Raw genomic sequence first — 20,054 nt, 5'->3', positions numbered from 1 at the left:
ACATTTATGTAGCTAAACTGTAGGCCAACCCCACACACCTTTCTGTACCATGAGTGCAGGCGAAGAACATAGAAATTACTATGATTACACTGTAGGTGAGGGCCCCAAAAAATTGGTGTACCAACAGTACTAATGTACCTCAGTAAAAATTGGCCATGCCCAACCAAGATGGCAGGTGAATCGCTTTGGTTAATGTGGCTTAAGTGGTAACTAGGCCTGGAGGCAGCCCAGTGTAACGAAAAATTGGTTCAAGTTAAAGTTCCAACGCTTTTAAGCGCATTGAAACTTATAAAAATTGTTCTGAAAAATTATTTGAGTGAGCCTTGTGGCCCTAAGAAAAATTGCCCGTTCAGCGTGATTACGTGAGGTTTCAGGAGGAGGAGCAGGAGGAGGAGGAGGAGGAATATTAGACACAGATTGATGAAACAGAAATGTCCCCGTTTTGGATGGTGAGAGAGAACGTAGCTTCCATCCGCGGGTGCAGCCTACGTATTGCTTACGTATCGCTGCTGTCCGCTGGTGGAGAACAGAAGTCTGGGGAAATCCAGCCTTTGTTCATCTTAATGAGTGTTAGCCTGTCGGCACTGTCGGTTGACAAGCGGCTACGCTTATCTGTGATGATTCCCCCAGCCGCACTAAACACCCTCTCCGACAAGACGCTAGCCGCAGGACAAGCAAGCACCTCCAGGGCATACAGCGCTAGTTCAGGCCACGTGTCCAGCTTCGACACCCAGTAGTTGTAGGGGGCAGAGGCGTCACCAAGGATGGTCGTGCGATCCGCTACGTACTCCCTCACCATCCTTTTACAGTGCTCCCGCCGACTCAGCCTTGACTGGGCAGCGGTGACACAGTCTTGGTGGGGAGCCATAAAGCTGGCCAGGCCCTTAAAGACTGTTGCACTGCCTGGGATGTACATGCTGCTCGATCTACGCACATCCCCTGCTACCTTGCCCTCGGTACTGCGCCTTCTGCCACTAGCGCTGTCGGCTGGGAATTTTACCATCAGCTTGTCCGCAAGGGTCCTGTGGTATAGCAACACTCTCGAACCCCTTTCCTCTTCGGGAATCAGAGTGGGCAGGTTCTCCTTATACCGTGGATCGAGCAGTGTGTACACCCAGTAATCCGTCGTGGCCAGAATGCGTGCAACGCGAGGGTCACGAGAAAGGCATCCTAACATGAAGTCAGCCATGTGTGCCAGGGTACCTGTACGCAACACATGGCTGTCGTCACTAGGAAGATCACTTTCAGGATCCTCCTCCTCCTCCTCCTCAGGCCATACACGCTGAAAGGATGACAGGCAATCAGCCGGTGTACCGTCAGCAGCGGCCCAAGCTGTCTCTTCCCCCTCCTCCTCATCCTCCTCATGCTCCTCCTCCTCCTCCTGTACGCGCTGAGAAATAGACAGGAGGGTGCCCTGACTATCCAGCGGCATACTGTCTTCCCCCGCCCCCGTTTCCGAGCGCAAAGCAGCTGCCTTTATGGTTTGCAGGGAATTTCTCAAGATGCATAGCAGAGGAATGGTGACGCTAATGATTGTAGCATCGCCGCTCACCACCTGGGTAGACTCCTCAAAATTACCAAGGACATGGCAGATGTCTGCCAACCAGGCCCACTCTTCTGAAAGGAATTGAGGAGGCTGACTCCCACTGCGCCGCCCATGTTGGAGTTGGTATTCGACTATAGCTCTACGTTGTTCATAGAGCCTGGCCAACATGTGGAGCGTAGAGTTCCACCGTGTGGGCACGTCGCACAGCAGTCGGTGCACTGGCAGCTTAAAGTGATGTTGCAGGGTGCGCAGGGTGGCAGCGTCCGTGTGGGACTTGCGGAAATGTGCGCAGAGCCGGCGCGCCTTTACGGGCAGGTCTGACAAGCGTGGGTAGCTTTTCAGAAACCGCTGAACCACCAAATTAAAGACGTGGGCCAGGCATGGCACGTGCGTGAGGCTGCCGAGCTGCAGAGCCGCCACCAGGTTACGCCCGTTGTCACACACGACCATGCCCGGTTGGAGGCTCAGCGGCGCAAGCCAGCGGTCGGTCTGCTGTGTCAGACCCTGCAGCAGTTCGTGGGCCGTGTGCCTCTTATCGCCTAAGCTGAGTAGTTTCAGCACGGCTTGCTGACGCTTGCCCACCGCTGTGCTTCCACACCGCGCGACACCGACTGCTGGCGACATGCTGCTGCTAACACATCTTGATTGCGAGACAGAGGAGGAGGAGGAGGAGGAGGGTGCTTTAGTGGAGGAAGCATACACCTCCGCAGATACCAGCACCGAGCTGGGGCCCGCAATTCTGGGGGTGGGTAGGACGTGAGCGGTCCCAGGCTCTGACTCTGTCCCAGCCTCCACTAAATTCACCCAATGTGCCGTCAGGGAGATGTAGTGGCCCTGCCCGCCTGTGCTTGTCCACGTGTCCGTAGTTAAGTGGACCGTGGCAGTAACCGCGTTGGTGAGGGCGCGCACAATGTTGCGGGAGACGTGGTCGTGCAGGGCTGGGACGGCACATCGGGAAAAGTAGTGGCGACTGGGAACTGAGTAGCGCGGGGCCGCCGCCTCCATGATACTTTTGAAGGACTCCGTTTCCACAACCCTATACGGCAGCATCTCAAGGCTGATGAATTTTGCTATGCGACGGTTAACGTTTGAGCGTGCGGGTGCGTGGCGGCGTACTTGCGCTTGCGCTCCAACAGTTGCGCAAGCGACGGCTGGACGGTGCGCAGAACTCCACTGCTGGATGGGGCCGAGGACAGCGGAGGTGAGGGTGTGGGTGCAGGCCAGGAGACGGTAGTGCCTGTGTCCTGAGAGGGGGGTTGCATCTCAGTGGCAGGTTGGGGCACAGGGGGAGAGGCAGGGGTGCAAACCGGAGGCGCTGAACGGCCTTCGTCCCACCTTGCGGGGTGCTTGGCCATCATATGTCTGCGCATGGTGGTGGTGGTGAGGCTGTTGGTGTTGGCTCCCCGGCTGAGCTTTGCGCGACAAAGGTTGCACACCACTGTTCGTCGGTCGTCAGGCGTCTCTGTGAAAAACTGCCAGACCTTAGAGCACCTCGGCCTCTGCAGGGTGGCATGGCGCGAGGGGGCGCTTTGGGAAACACTTGGTGGATTATTCGGTCTGGCCCTGCCTCTACCCCTGGCCACCGCACTGCCTCTTGCAACCTGCCCTGCTGATGCCCTTGACTCCCCCTCTGAAAACCTGTCCTCCTGAGTAAGCGTTGCACACCAGGTGGGGTCAGTCACCTCATCGTCCTGCTGCTCTTCCTCCGAATCCTCTGTGCGCTGCTCCCTCGGACTTACTGCCCTTACTACTACCTCACTGCAAGACAACTGTGTCTGATCGTCATCGTCCTCCTCACCCACAGAAAGTTGTTGAGACAGTTGGCGGAAGTCCCCAGCCTCTTCCCCCGGACCCCGGGAACTTTCGAATGGTTGGGCATCAGTGACGATAAACTCCTCTGGTGGGAGAGGAACCGCTGCTGCCCAATCTAAGCAGGGGCCCGAGAACAGTTCCTGGGAGTGTTCCCGCTCCTGAGCAGGTGTTATTGTAGTGGAGTGAGGAGGCTGGGAGGAAGGAGGAGCAGCAGACAGAGGATTCGGATTGGCAGCAGTGGACGGCGCAGAACTGCGGGTAGACGATAGGTTGCTCGAAGCACTTTCTGCCATCCAGGGCAGGACCTGCTCACACTGCTCATTTTCTAATAACCGTCTCCCGCGTGGACCCATTAATTGGGCGATGAATGTGGGGACGCCAGAAACGTGCCTCTCTCCTAATCGCGCAGCAGTCGGCTGCGACACACCGGGATCAGGAGCTTGGGCTGTGCCCACACCCTGACTTAGCCCTCCGCGTCCTCGGCCGCGTCCACGTCCTCTAGGCCTACCCCTACCCCTCAGCATGCTGTATTACCAGTGATTTGATTTCACAGGCAGGAAATAAATTGGCGCAAGACTGCAGGACAAATATAATTTTTGCCCTTTTTGGAAAACGAAAGGCCCCACTGCCTCTAGTGAATGAATTATCTAAGTTTAATAACTGTGCTGTGTCCCTGCTAATGTGTCACAGAACGTGAAGGTAGCAGAGTTATTATAACTCTTGGAGAGCAGGTATTTTTTTCCCAATTAAGGAAAGCAAATGGCGACGCCAGCAGTAAAGCGTAGCTGGGTGCGTCTGATTTAGCAATGTTGTTCACGCAGCTCACACGTGTCCACCGCCCTTAGGACGGACAGAGGCTGGACAAATAGATTTGTTTTCATTTTTTTTCCACCAAAAGGCAGCACTGCGTATATTCAATGAACATGAGAAGTTTAATAACTGTGCTGTGTCCCTGCTTATGTGTCACAGAACGTGAGGGTAGCAGAGTTATTATAACTCTTGGAGAGCAGGTATTTTTTTCCCAATTAAGGAAAGCAAATGGCGACGCCAGCAGTAAAGCGTAGCTGGGTGCGTCTGATTTAGCAATGTTGTTCACGCAGCTCACACGTGTCCACCGCCCTTAGGACGGACAGAGGCTGGACAAATAGATTTGTTTTCAGTTTTTTTCCACCAAAAGGCAGCACTGCGTATATTCAATGAACATGAGAAGTTTAATAACTGTGCTGTGTCCCTGCTTATGTGTCACAGAACGTGAGGGTAGCAGAGTTATTATAACTCTTGGAGAGCAGGTATTTTTTTCCCAATTAAGGAAAGCAAATGGCGACGCCAGCAGTAAAGCGTAGCTGGGTGCGTCTGATTTAGCAATGTTGTTCACGCAGCTCACACGTGTCCACCGCCCTTAGGACGGACAGAGGCTGGACAAATAGATTTGTTTTCAGTTTTTTTCCACCAAAAGGCGGCACTGCGTATATTCAATGAACATGAGAAGTTTAATAACTGTGCTGTGTCCCTGCTTATGTGTCACAGAACGTGAGGGTAGCAGAGTTATTATAACTCTTGGAGAGCAGGTATTTTTTTCCCAATTAAGGAAAGCAAATGGCGAAGCCAGCAGTAAAGCGTAGCTGGGTGCGTCTGATTTAGCAATGTTGTTCACGCAGCTCACACGTCTCCACCGCCCTTAGGACGGACAGAGGCTGGACAAATAGATTTGTTTTCAGTTTTTTTCCACCAAAAGGCAGCACTGCGTATATTCAATGAACATGAGAAGTTTAATAACTGTGCTGTGTCCCTGCTTATGTGTCACAGAACGTGAGGGTAGCAGAGTTATTATAACTCTTGGAGAGCAGGTATTTTTTTCCCAATTAAGGAAAGCAAATGGCGAAGCCAGCAGTAAAGCGTAGCTGGGTGCGTCTGATTTAGCAATGTTGTTCACGCAGCTCACACGTGTCCACAGCCCTTAGGACGGACAGAGGCTGGACAAATAGATTTGTTTTCAGTTTTTTGGCACCAAAAGGCAGCACTGCGTATATTCAATGAATAATAACTGTGTTGTCGCCCTGCCTATACAATTCTTTCCCTGCAGTATCAATGGAGGGTGCAATGGTCTGCAGAGGCGATTTTGAGAAGCAAAAAAAAATGCAGCACAGCTAACAGCAGCCTGGACAGTACTGCACACGGATAAATATGGCCCTAGAAAGGACCGTTGAGGTTCTTGAAGGCTACACTCACTCCTAACACTCTCCCTGCCTATGCAGCACTTCTGTCCCTAATGCCAGGTGCAACGGTCTGCAGAGGCGATTTTGAGAAAAAAAAAATTGCCACTGCTAACAGCAGCCAACACACAGCTATCAGTGGCCCTAATAAGGACCTTTGGGGGGTCTTGAAGCCTACACTAACTACCAATTCTTTCCGTACAGCAGCTCCGGTACAAACAGCACTGTCCCTCATCTAACTCACACCGCATCTGAGGCGAACCGCGGGAGGGGCCGACTTTTATGTTCGGGTGACACCTGATCTTCCCAGCCACTCACAGCAGGGGGGTGGTATAGGGCTTGAACGTCACAGGGGGAAGTTGTAATGCCTTCCCTGTCTTTCAATTGGCCAGAAAAGCGCGCTAACGTCTCAGGGAAGGAAGTGAAAATAACCAGAACACCGCATGGTGTTCGTTACGAATAACAAACATCCCGAACACCCTAATATTCGCACGAATATCAAGCTCGGAAGAACACGTTCGCTCATCTCTAGTAGCGAATCATCACACAGCAGTGAAATTAAAAAAAGCTTTTGTTACTCTGCCAAAGATCAGTAATGAACACACTAGAAATTACTTCCTTAAAGCATTCCTGCCCTTTTAGATCAGAAGACTTTTTAGGATTTTTCTGAATAAACTGTTGTGTGTTTACATGAGGAATAAACAGTATTTCTGGTCATTATATGACTCGTATCTTGCATTCATCACCAGTTTTCCCCTCTCCAGGCTCCATCTCTTAGTTATATAGTATTTAAAACTGAAAAAAATCATCTGGCCATAAAGTTCCACATATTATCCTGCAATAATGATCGAGAGGAATACAAAAATCCTCAAGAGGTAGAAGCCAGTTTAGCTCCTTTGACAGAAAAAAAAATCTTACCTGATTTCAACTCTCACAATCCCAATAAATGCCTGGATCAACAATCCTTCAGAAGTAATCTTGTCGCTATAACAAGAGCTATATAACAAGTAGCTATAGCTTAAGAAAGGCATCCAGGCCCTTCTTGAAGTCTTTTAGCAAGCTCACCATCACCACTCCATTCCACAGTCTCACTGCTGTTATAATAAAGAGCCACCTTCTATGTTGGTGTTGAAAGCTTCTTTCCTCTAGAGTCTCTAGACATAGAAGGTGCCCCTTTTTGCAGTCAAAGTCCTGGGTATAAACAGGTGATAGGAGAGATCTCTGTATTGTCCCCTGATATATTTATACATAATTATTATATTGCCCCTCAGCTATCTTTTGAATAAACTAAATAAGCCCAATATTGACAACCTCTCTGGGTATTGTAGTCCATGTATCCCATTTGTTAATTTAGTTGCTTGCCCTTAAACCTACTCAAGCTATGATATGTCCTTCTTGAGTGCCCAAAACTGTATACAATATTCCATGTGTGGTCTGACCAGTGACTTGTAAAGAGGAAAAACAATTTTCTCATCATGTGCCCCTGGACCTCTTTTGATGAACCCCATGATCCTATTTGCTTTGGCAGCATCTGCCTGACACTGGTTGCTCCAGTTAAGTTAACAATTAACTAAAATCCCCAATTCCTTTTCCATGTCAGTGTTTCCCAGTGGTTTCCCATTTAGTATGTAGAAGGGACATATATTTTCTCTGCCCATGTATGTGCCTAAATATTTATCAATGTTAAACATCTTTTGCCAATTTTCTGCCCAAGCTTCCAGCTTATCCAGGTCCTTTTGCAACCATTTACTGTACTATCTTGTGTTAATTACTGTACATAGTTTTGTATCATCTGCAAATATTGATATTTCACTGTAGAATTCTTCTACGAGGCTGTTAATAAATATTTAAAAAAAGAATAAAACCCAATACTGACCTCTGTTGTACTCCCCTGGAAATGATGACCTGATCAGAGTATGTACCGTTAATAACCACCCTCTGCTTTCTGCTTTCTTAGACAGTTATTTCCCCACTTACACACATTTTCCCCCAGACCAAGAATTCTTATTTTATATACCAACCTCTTATGTAGCATAGTATCAAATGCTTAGGAAAAATTAAGCTATATGACATCTAATGACTCTACCTGGTCCAGTCTGAACTGACCTCTTCACAAAGGCTGATTAGATTGGTTTGACAGGAGCGATCCCTCATACACCCATGCCCATGTGGAGTTATACAGCAATTTTCATTGAGGTATGCTAGGATAGTATCTCTTTGAAGCTCTTTAAACATTTTACCCACAAAGTTAAACTTAGTGGCCTATAGTGTCACTTTTTGCCCTTTTTGAATATTGACAGCACATTTGCTATGCGCCAATCTAGTATAATAGACCCCATCACTACAGAGTCCTTAAATGTAGCAGACACTAGTTTATATAACACATTACTTAATTCCCATAGAACTCGGAGGTATATGCCATTGAGCCCCAGCAAATTATCTATTTTATTTCTTTTTAAGGCGGCTCCATACTTCTTCCTAGGTTAGACTAGTAATATTGAAAAGAGAGTTTACTTTATCACTCTGCATTTCACCTGACATTTCATTTTCCTTTGTGAATATAGAAGATTTAAAAAAATTATATATTTATTTTTGCTTAGCTTTACTCTTTGGCAATGATTCTCTCTGTCTCTACCTCTGCTACTTTTATTTGCTTTTTACATATTTTTTTTTCACATAGCTTTTTAGTGCTTTTTCACTGCCTTCTCCCTTTAGTAATAGCAGTTTATCTCTTTGCTGTTTATTGCCCCCTTTTGCATTTAGCCACATTGGTTTTCTCCTATTTCTAACCTTTTATTCCTGTAAGGTATGAGCTGCTCACAGTGAGTATTTAAAATGCTTTTAAATATGTCACATTTATTGTCTAAACTCTTATTTTTGATGACATTGTCCCAGTCAATAAGGTTAAAGGCACCTCTAAGCTCATCATATTTTGCAAACCTTAGGGTGAGTATTATAGTGGCTTCCTGACAAAACACCCTATTAAAAGACAAGTGGAAATTTATTATATTATGGTTGCTAGTTCCTAGGTGCCCCTCGATCTGCAGCTCTGTTATTCTTTCAGATCTGTTGGTTAATATAATGTCCAAAAGGCCGTTCCTTTAGTTAGTTCCTGCACAAGTGGGCAGGGATAATTATCTTCACTTATTAACAAATACTTATTTCCTTTATGAGAGCCACAAGCTTCAGTTTTTCAGTTTATATCGGGATAGTTAAAGTCCCCCATAATAATTACCTCTTTATAATTCGCTGCTTCACATATTTGCCCTAGTAATAGATTTTCAATGGATTCTGTTATATATGATGGCTAATAGCAAACCCCTGTGAGCATTTTATTACTGTTTTTTCCTTCATGTATTTCTACCTATAGAGCCTCCACATATTCATTTCCATCTAATATATCATCCCATAGTGAGGGATTTAAACATTACTTTACATAAAGATAAACCCTTATCCCTTTATGGTTTTTACAATCCCTTCTAAATAAACGGTAACCCTGTAAGTTTTTATCCAAATATGTCTCAGTTACTCACACTGCGTTGTACTTTTCCTCAGACATTATGCCTTTCAGTTTATCAACTCAGTCATGATGCACTTTAAAGGTTTTTGGTGATTCTTATTTTAGATGTATCCCTACAAACTGTTCTGCCAGTTATAACTGTACTAATCCTAAACACCATTCCACTATAATTTTCATTACTGTCTATTCTGTCTTCCCCTCTTTCTCTGTTACACCCCCCCCCCCCCCCCCCCCAGGCACTAGTTTAAACTCTACTCCAACCTTCTAGCCATCTTCTCTGCAAGCACATTGAGATTCTGCCTCTACTTATGGTAGATAAGGAAGTGAACAGCAAAGTGGTCCACTTCTCCGGGAACCAAAACCCCTTCTTCATGCACCACTCTTGAGCCACTTTTTTACCTTCCTAATCTTCTGCTGCCTTTCTGGTGTGGCATGTAGCACAGGTAGTATTTCAGAAAATTTTTTTTTTGGATTTCCTTGCCCTAAGCTTGCGTCCTAGGTCCCTGAAATAATTTTTTAAGACCCTCTACCTACCTCTAACATTGCCATTGGTAGCAATGCGCTCCATGGCCTTGGTGTCCTCAGAGCCCCTCCCAGTAATTTGTCAACTAGATCTGCAACATGTCGAACTCAAGAATCAAAAAGACAACACACTGTTTAATGATTCCTGTCTTTGTGACAGATTGCCTTGCCTGTTCCCCTAATAATTGAGTCTCCCACAACCAAAACCTGTCTAGTCTGTACTGTACTCCTATTCTCCTTCTTACTAGAACTTCCCACTGATGGTCAGAGGACATGTCCTGCTGTAGCAGCATTAACCCTGAAATGGCATTCTCTAATCTGCCAACTTTGTAGACTTGTTGGAGTGTGCCATTTCTGGACTAGTTTCCCTGACGCTCTTTTATCGCCTCTTTCTGTCACCTAGCTAGCTTCTTGATCATCATTTACTTCTGTGCTATCATCCACCCTATATTTGTCTCAGCAAGTGTCTGCTGATTGAGCAGCAAAGTCCTTTTCATGTTGTTAATGAATCTCATTGTTTCAAGTTGCTCATTGAGATCCAGGATCTGGGTTTCCAAATGTATAATATACACACATCTCGTACCGCAGTACAGGAACTGCATACATGGCACAAAATGTAAACTAGATGGCATAGTCAATCATGGAGCACATGCTAATTAGTACAGATAAAAATGAAGTTAGTTTATGCAAGTTAAAAAAAACACAGATAAATAGAAAATAGATATGTGACTCCCTACTAAAGTCTGTGAATCTAAAGTTGCCTAATTTCAAGTCATACACTTAAGACACAACACATTTTAGATCAGAATGCACACTCGAATGCTCCCATACTCATGTTTTTGTTTGCTTAGCTAGCTGCAGTAACTCTTTAAACTGAATTTTCCTGTTTGGAAAGGACACAGCAATTTATCACACCGTAATTAGGTAATCCCATCACTAATTAATTACCTGTAAGAAACACTGAAGATTGAACACACAATCAAACTATATGTGCTTTTAAATGTAACAATGTAATGATGTAACCCCCTATATATCTCTCAGCATAATACATTTACCCTCTAGAAAAAACAAATATAGCTACAATGTTTAACTACGTAAGCCCCATTTACATGGGACGACTGTTGGGCAAACAATGCCCGACACTCGTCCCCTGCATGTACTCGCTCCCATGCTGTTGCACAGGAGCGAGTATCTTTGGCTCACAGCGGGGTGGCTGGAGGAGATTTCTCTCCTCGCCCCTCTCCATTCACTAAACACAGCGTCCGTTCATTAGTGAACAGCTGCTATTTACACTGAATGATCATTGTTCAGATTATGGTTCATCATTTAGGCTGCTTAAAATCCTGAACGTTGGGGCTTAGTCACCACCCATATGCCTTTTTTATGGTGGTCACTAAGGGGTCAGTAATGCAGGTTATCATGGGTCTCTGTGTTGGGAAGAGCTGTGTCCCAGCTGCCTGATGATCATGGCAGTGGAATGTCCTGAACACTCGTCCTATGTAAATGGGCCTTAACTCCAGAAAATTAATCTTCTGTTTGGAAATGAATGAATTTCTCTGAGCTAATGGGCAGAAACTAGTTGCTTTGATGACTCCATACACTGCACATAGAGAATACAGTAGATTCTGCTCCATAACTCTCTATACTACATAAAGAGAAATAACATCAGCATCGAAGACTTTAGAGAAGCACTGATCAGTGAATATATGACACCAGTAGCTTTAAATCACTTCCCAGTTAGCTGCTGCAGTATGTCTTAGTAAGTATCTCTACTAATCTCCCTTCTCCTTCCTGCTTCCCTCTCTGTATACCTCTATGGGAAGTATGAGTCATCCCGCTCCTCCACTTCCTGTGTTCCATTTTGTTAACTTTGTTACTAGAGATGGACTTCTCCTGGTAACAGGCAGTGGACAGTCCAAATTAGAAGGAAAAGAGACCCCCAGAGGACAACATTTTAGAGCATTTTTTCTGCATAAAAACATAATTTTAATTAAATAAGTGATTTGCACTTTTGCTAGCTATCACTTTGCCTGTCATATTAACATGTTGTCTTAAACGGCAGTGACCATTTAAAGAAATAATGTAGTTTTGTCCAGTATCTGTCCCAGAAGTAATCCTTATCAGTAGATAGCGGTAGTGTTAGTTTACATAAAGAACACTGGGTGATTGGAAATGAAATTCCAGCCAGAAAACCCTGAAAACTTATGCAGTAAGTTCATGGACCAAAATGGTCATGCACATACTAATATGTCAGAGCTGTAGATAGGTGAGAAACATTATTGGTGAGAATATTCCTTTAAAGCATCTTTCCATTTAAAATGTACTAAAAGATTAATCCAGTCTAAGAAAGCATTTCATATACCCAATTAAGGAGTTAAAAGAGGGAGGTCGTTTTCCAGGATCTCCATTTTTTGGCCAGAGTGGATAGTTATAAAGTGGGTGTCTTGTTGGAGAACCTGTCACGCATTACAAAGACACAATCATTTGAATGAGAACAACGTAATGCTTAATTTTTCCTGGATCAATGACCCATCTCCAATAATCCAGTAGCCATAACTTGTTACATTCTCTCTTTCAAGAAAAACATATTGCTAAGCTTCATTAAAATAGGAATATTCATGGTTAAAAAAAATAACATATTAGATGGGTTGTTTTTGTGTTGATGTTAGACTAAATGATAACGTCCTATTTATATTGAGCCGGCAAATCTGTCACTCATAACATGTCTATAAATAATAAGTAACTATCCTTCAGCTAAGTTATTCTTCTGTTTCACACAGATCGTCCTTGCCAAAATCATCCATTTACAGTTATTCAACTATTTGTCATCTGTTTGTAAATATGAAATTAACAGCAGAACTTTACACATAAGGAGACACAATGGCATTCATAGTGTTCTTTATATAATGTATCATTGGCAAATGCTAATTTTCAGCAACATCAATTTTTTTTATTTCCCATTTTCATGAATTCCAAATAGAGATAGCATACTGCAATGTGTAAACTTGTCAAACACATCTATAATTATAACTCCAAGCAGACTGAAAACAGCATTTAAACAATATTGTTTCTGATTACAAAAAAGATAGATTAATGGGAAACGGACAATGGTTGGTACGTTAGTTGCAACTGAATAACCCTTTGCTATAAATATTGATAGGGTTCTCCACTTAAGGGGAGGGTTAAGGGTTAAAGTTGATTTCCAATTCTAAATATTTTTTTTTCTCCATAAGCTTACAGTTGTAATCTGATTAATTTCTTAATATATCTTTATAATGGCCAGAGCTCCGTTTTTCTAATATATAACCATTCCGTTAGACAGATTTGATAAATAAAGCCCAGTTCATCCTTAAAATGCTCACATCCATTTTTATGTGCCTTGAATATATTTAACTGTTTATGCATTTCCAATATGTGTTTTTTTTAAGTGTTATGAAACTGCAAAACTCAGTAGGCTGACATGATTTTCTGCAGTTTTCTTGGTATGCTGGGATGTGAACTGTGTTGAGTAAAAAATACAGTACATGCACAAATTTCTAAGCTCTTTTCTTGGCCAGGTGACAAAGAAATTAGCATATGAGAGCCTTTATGAATGTCAGGTAATAGCTTCTTCTTGTGTCTGAAACTAAAAATGGCTTTGGGTATAAATAACTGAGCCAAGAGGAGGGCTACTGACAGTACTACAAATAAACCAAACTTTTTATAAATATTCCCCACTGTATGGCCTAAAAAGCATGTCTACACATACCAACTCTTCACTGACCTTGTATTTCTATGAAAAATTACTTTTAGGTTAGCGTTCCAGTTTATTCTAGTACCTGGTGAGAAAGGGTGACCGGTAGAATATGTTGTGATGAGCAAAGTACCAGCAGATAGGAAGTGAAGGTAATAAATTAATTATAGCTTCTATTTTTGGCTGGCTTAAATACTGCAAATCAATGGAAATTCCTTTTAGGGCTCAGTCACACGAGCAATTTTTTTCACGCATGTATAGGTTCAATTTACTATTGACACTCATATATTCTAGCTTTTGCAGGTGCGAATTGTAAGCGCATGTAAAAATCACACATGTGACGGCTTTCATTGGAAAGCATTGGTTCTATGTAGATGCGATTTAAAATCGCGCCTATACATGCGCCTAAAAATCGCTCATGTGACTGAGCCCTCAGAGGGAATATGAAAAGCTTCTGGAACATATGGAATCTTTTGATTAAGTTAGAGCCCATCGGGAACAGTATCATATAGGAGAAAAATGTGTTATTTGTTAATAATAATAATTTTATGTTTTATACATTTTTTCCGTTCCTCCTTTCTCTGGGGAGGGGGTGGAGGAGTAGGCTTCAAAGGGGAGGTAATGCTATTATAATTTATGCATATAGATATGTTGATATAAAAAAACTGTTTAATAAGTGTAGAAGAATGAAAGAACTAGCAGATCATATATAGATATAAACGTCCAGAAATATCCCTATGAGATATTTTATTAGCCTACCTTTCCCCTTTTAAAATATTACAGCTAGGAAAGCATTATCTACCTTTAGAAGAAATGTCTTAATATGTATTCATAATGACTGGACCAGCAGATGTGGGATGAATTGTATATTAACTTTATTTTACTTTTCCTACCAAAAAAGCTAAGTAACTCTACAAATACAAATCAAGCATATTTTGTATAATCCCGAGTAACGACCTATAACATTGTCCAATGCACAATTCTGCAGGCTTCAGGACTGAGCTCTTCTAAAATTACTTTGTGGTTTCATTCTAGGAAGTACAGTCTTTGCGCCAGGCACTGTACAGTAATTAGATGTAGGAAAACGAACTACATGTAACGTCCAAGCTAGATTTGAAACACCTCGTCCAGATTGGACGTAATTTGCTGTCCTTCAGGAAACAGATATCCACATGATTTCTTAATGCAGTGAGCAAAAATATGAATAACAAAACCAAAATATGGGAATACAAAAAATATCAACATGACCAGAAACACCAACAGACTAGAAGTATAACTAACATCCTCCATGAGGAGGAGCCAGAATAAATGTGTACAGGAAGGTGCTGATTGGCCGGCCGGGATACATGCTTCCCAGCGGACTAATAAGCTCATACACCCGCAGAGAAGTGATCATGTTGGTGCCCAGCGCCAAAATGACACTGAGCAGGTGCTGACATGTGAATCACGTGGGCCGAGGCTGATTCCATGACATACCCCAGTCCCGATCCTACACGGCTGGTGAGCCGTGACACTACTCAGTGCATTTTAGGAGTTCTGCTAAATGGTTAAGAATGTGTTATTTATAATTATTTCTAACATTAAGTTTGTTGTCTGCTTCAAGTGACAACCAGTAGAACAGCGCAATGCACTTTTGGGATTAACAATAGGTTATAGGTCATTTTATAATGCAAAAAGTAAAACAATAGGACATATGTATTAATTCTTGTACACCAGATTTCTGGTGTATAAAGTTGTAATTTTGGTGCACATACCAAAATTCCAGCTTTTTGCAGTTCTTCACCAGACCCTACCACTATTTCAAAAAGTGGACAAGGCCTAGTATCAGGTGACATGGCCGGGCATCAGATTTACTATAAAACTGGTGTACATTATAGCTGTAATCAGCTCTTAGCTGAAGTAGGATTTAGTCTTGAGCCTGTTATTACATTTATTGCATTGACACCGGCTCATAGTTCATTTAGACTTAAAGGGGTTGTCCCAGCAAGTGGGGTTAATGCACTTTGTAATATACATTGTGCATTAAATATTGGCCATACAGAAGTTATACACTTACCCACTCCGATGCTGCATCCCCGTCTCCATGGCGCCGACTAAAGCTGCCTTCTCCCTGGATTAGACGCGTTTGCGCTGAAGGGGCCGCTCCGGTGTGCTCGCGCCGCACAGGTCCTCTGCGCATGCGCAGAAGACCTCTGCGGCGCGAGCATGCCGGAGCCGGACAGAAGAGGGAAGACAGCGCAAGCACGTCTAATCCAGGGAGAAGGCAGCTTTGGTCGGCGCCATGGAGACGGGGACGCCAGCACCAGAGGGGGAAAGTGTATAACTTCTGTATGGACAATATTTAATGCACGATGTATATTACAAAGTGCGTTAATATGGCCATACAGAAGTGTTTAACCCCACTTGCTATCACGGGACAATCCCTTTAAGTATCAATGCCAGTCTAAGTCAATGTGTCTCATTGTTTTTATGACATGATTAAACTTTTATATACTGTAATAAATAATAATCCTGATCTGTATAGCCCTAACTTATTCTGATGGGCTTGAACAAGCTTAATATAACCTACCGAAATCCAGCATTGAACCGGGGACCTTTAGATCAGTCTAACGCTCTCCCAACTGAGCTATTTCAGCTGAAATGGATTATATTTATATATAAACTGTAAAGTGATGCACATAGATGGAAATACCCTTTAAGTAAACATTGGTGCATCTTAATTAAGGCCTTCTGCACACGAGTGGATTTGTATTGTGAAATCCAGAGCGGGATTCTGCAGCAAATCCAGCCTATAGCATGCTATGAGTTAATGCGGTTTGCTGCCCATGAGCGGAAATCAGTTGCGATTTTCTGCTTGTGGGGGAGAAATCACAGCATGCTGCGATTTTGTGCATGCCGGCTTCCTTTAAGGCCGTAGCGATGGTGTGGCATCCTCTGTACTTTGCATGTGCCAGCCAGCACTCTGGTCGGCACATTCGCTAAAGTGGAGAAGACGGTGGGGCTGTAAGCTGGGGTCACCTGCCAGGCACCGGGTTGAACTCCGCTGTGGGAATCCCACATGCGGGGTTCGACCCACTCATGTATTTTTCTTTTACTACTTTATGCCTTTAAGAGGTTGCACAGGATTAGATAAGTATTACTGCTTTTTCCACAAACAGCACCACATGTCCACAGGTTGTGTCTATGTAATAGATGAAGATAAGCTACAGTACTACGCACAACCTGCGCACAGAAGTGGCACTATTTTTAGAAGAAATAAACCAAGTTTTTCTAATTCTTTATAACCTGTATTTAGTGTTCCGACTTTACTTTTATCGTCTTTGGAGATCCCAGGGCCTAGATGATAGCTGTTTTTTTTCCGATCTGTCAATGTGCAATTCTGTACATATCCTTTGAAGGGAAGGATCCAGTAGTGGATGCAAATTTAACATAAAATTCTGTCAATTAGGTGAGGATCCATTTTCAAGAACCAAAAATGCAGTGTGTTATGTTTTGTTCCTTTCATAGGGGCCAATACAATGACAGATCCAAAAGATTATGCAGTACTTTCTAAGTTGTCATAATATAAAATAAATAGGGAATGTAGGGAGGCAGCAATCCGAAAATTTGTGTTTATTTGTTTGTTTGTATTTTAGTGAAGGTTGGGGTGTTAATATTTAGTTGTGCACCCAATCTGATATCTGTTAAAATGTCTTGCGTAGATTTCTGTATACCTACATACATTGTCTGTTGGAATTGCAAAGTTGAACTATGTCTCGGAAGTTGTGTTTTTTAGAACATTAGCAGGCATAACTACTCTTTAAAGGCTTTTCCATCCCCATGTATGTTGTCATAGGTCACTTTCTGTAGTTTTATGTCTAAAATAATAGATTTCGTTTCCATTTCATGTGTGAGTTTTTAATTTAGTAGATAACCTCTGGCTAGGATACTTAAGGTTCCTACTGAATACTGTGCATCTCCCTCTTTTTCTCCTCCAGGATGACAAAGAAATTGACCTGGAACATCTCCACCGACGTGTAAACAGCCTGTGCACTGATGACGAAAGCCCTCATAAACAGTTTTCTTCCTCATCAGTGGATCTGACGCCACTAGACATTGACACACTACCAACACGACAAACTTTGGAGCAAATTAGCGATTTCAGAAACACTCATATAACTACTACAACGTTTATACCGGAGCAGATACAGACACTTAGTCGTAACTTGTCTACTAAAGCTGCTTCTGGATTTTCATTTGGCAATGTGCCTGAGCACCGAACTGGTCCTTTTAGGCACAGGGCGCCCAACGGTGGATTTTTTCGGAGTCCAATCAAAACTATGTCATCTATTCCATACCAGCCAACTCCTTCTCTAGGGCTCAATCTTGGTAATGACCCTGACCGAGGTACCTCCATATGAGCTTTAGAAAGTCTCTTCTTCACTGTTGTTCCTTTTTGTTTTCTTTTTCTTCTTCTTGGACTCTCTTTACCAGGAGCATCTGTAAAACGATGGGACTAACATGGATGTATTCTTTTGATATCAAGATTATTAATAACAATTTTTGATTCTTTGCTTTATTGTTCCTCGATCCTTTGTCTGTAAATGTATTTTAGAACCTGTAAATTCATTTTACTGCCTCATCTTTATTTCTTCTTCGTTCTTTCTGGACAACATGTTAATGTATTTTTGAAGCTCCCTTTAGTTTAAAGGTTACATCTGCAATAATTAGAATTCTTTGCATCTTATTTGCTGATTTTCCTATATACTCTGCTGCTGTTGTGTCCTGTAAAAGTGGACCATAGGCGAACCCTGCAGTTTAGAGTCAAACCCTCTTCAGGCCGCAAGAAAAAGAATGCAATTTTGTAGGACTACAAAAAGCCATTTCTATGCCAGTAAAGAATACATTAAAGCATATGATTGCACTGTAGCAGTGCATATGTAAAGTAGTCAACTCATTTTTTAATGTACAGTTTAGTTTATGGGTAAAAGGTCTGTACCGATTCAGCGTATGTACATATGACAGTGTATGCATACAATATATGTGTGTGTATATACTGTGGCTAAGGTAAAAGTCTGGATAACGTTGACATTATTTTCATCATTTACTGGGAAAAATGCGTAGATTTGTTGACATATATACTATTGCTGCCTTAGTTTTGGTTTCATGCAATGGGTGTACATATTTTTAAATATTTTTATATTTCTTATGTTTTAATTGTTATGTTTTTCATATTTTTTCATGAAAAATAATATTTTATTATCAGCAAGAGGAAAATAGCATAGCTTAGAAAGAGCCTTTGTAGCTGCTGTGAGGTCTACAAGCAGAGGTTGCCACAGTTCAGGTTGACCCCATACCTATCAGAGGGAGTGGAAACCTACACAGGGCCTCTCAATGTTAGAAAGCAAGATAGAGGAGTACTGATGTGAGAGTCACACCACCTATTCTTTCCTAAAGGGTACACTTGCAAACAAAATTCCAACAAAATAACAAACAAAGAAAACAACAGACATGCATATACTCATTTTTTTTAAACTTTATTGCTCCCACAACAGTCTTGAGTAAAGTACGGCACATCATTGCTGTGGTCATGTAGATAGTGGAGGATCAGGAAACATTTCTTCTTTCTTTTTTTTTTGCGCAGCTACTACTTGGCTTTTCTAAAAAAAAAAGTTATAAAACGTCTTTAAAAATTTTATGCATCGCTTTTAAGTCTAAATTTCCTATTGCCCTCAGTTCTATCTACCATCATAACCATTAATGAAAATTAATTTCAAGGTCAGTTTCAATCTTTATAATGGCAACATTATCCAGATTTCCAGCATTATTTATCATAGGAACATGGACTGTGTACACCAATGAATAAGATTTAATTTACAAAGACAAAAAACATTATATCTGATACAATAGCGCTTTAGCAAAAAGTAAAAATATGAAATATTATATACAACGGAAATATATACTTTAGAAAGTTCTTAACTATTTTAACAAGAAAAGTTTTATATCATGTCATACCATCTCCACGTTGCTCGTATCTTGATGATTAACATGAGAAATTTATTTTCTTTTATACCAGAAAATGCGAAGTATTTGAACCACTCATTCCCTGAAGTAGAATGCGATCTAATGAATATTTTAGTGCTATTATCTGGTATGTGATAGCAGGACAGTTCTGCTTGGATTACATTAGTAAATATGTATTTGGATAATATATACAATGAAGATATAAGATAGACAAAACTGTTCATAGATGCTCAAAAAATTATTCTTTACTTTTTGAGGCCTCCGACACTATAGCATTTTTTTATCCATGTGTCAGACATGAAAAAAATGAATGACACAATATATTTAATGAGACAACACACACTATTGAGTTTTTTTCATGCAGACACAAACTGCGTGAAAAACTCATCGCTTTTCCTTTATTGTCAGTATTGTGGACGAGAATTAGGACATGCAAATGCATGTTAAGGTACGGGCAGTCCATGTATTGAACAGCACACGGACAGGTGTGCGATGCGAGTTGCACCCAAGCCTCTTGGGCACAACTCAGGCACATGGCAGGTGTGTCGGAGGCCTAAGAGTCCCTTGTAGAGTGATCAGAACAGTAATAAAAAAAAGATGGCAGCTTTCTTCTAAAACCAGCACCACACCTTTCCATCGGGTGTCTCTACTATTGCTGTTCAGGTCCATCAAAGTGCATCGTGTTGAGCTGCATTACCACACATC

General features: G+C 42.4%; 1 protein-coding gene across 1 annotated transcript in view; it reads left to right on the top strand.

Annotated features, from left to right (window-relative positions):
* Window positions 1–17,746, top strand: part of GRID2 (glutamate ionotropic receptor delta type subunit 2) — a 1,221,843-nt gene extending 1,204,097 nt beyond the window's left edge. Inside the window, exon 16 of the mRNA XM_066574896.1 lies at window positions 17,324–17,746. Within this exon, the coding sequence (XP_066430993.1) occupies window positions 17,324–17,746 (423 nt within the window). The remainder of the gene's footprint in view (window positions 1–17,323) is intronic.
* Window positions 17,747–20,054: the final 2,308 nt, after the last annotated feature.

Source organism: Eleutherodactylus coqui, chromosome 7, assembly GCF_035609145.1.
Source record: "Eleutherodactylus coqui strain aEleCoq1 chromosome 7, aEleCoq1.hap1, whole genome shotgun sequence".
Lineage (NCBI taxonomy): Eukaryota > Metazoa > Chordata > Amphibia > Anura > Eleutherodactylidae > Eleutherodactylus > Eleutherodactylus coqui.
This window is presented reverse-complemented; position numbering and strand designations above follow the sequence as displayed.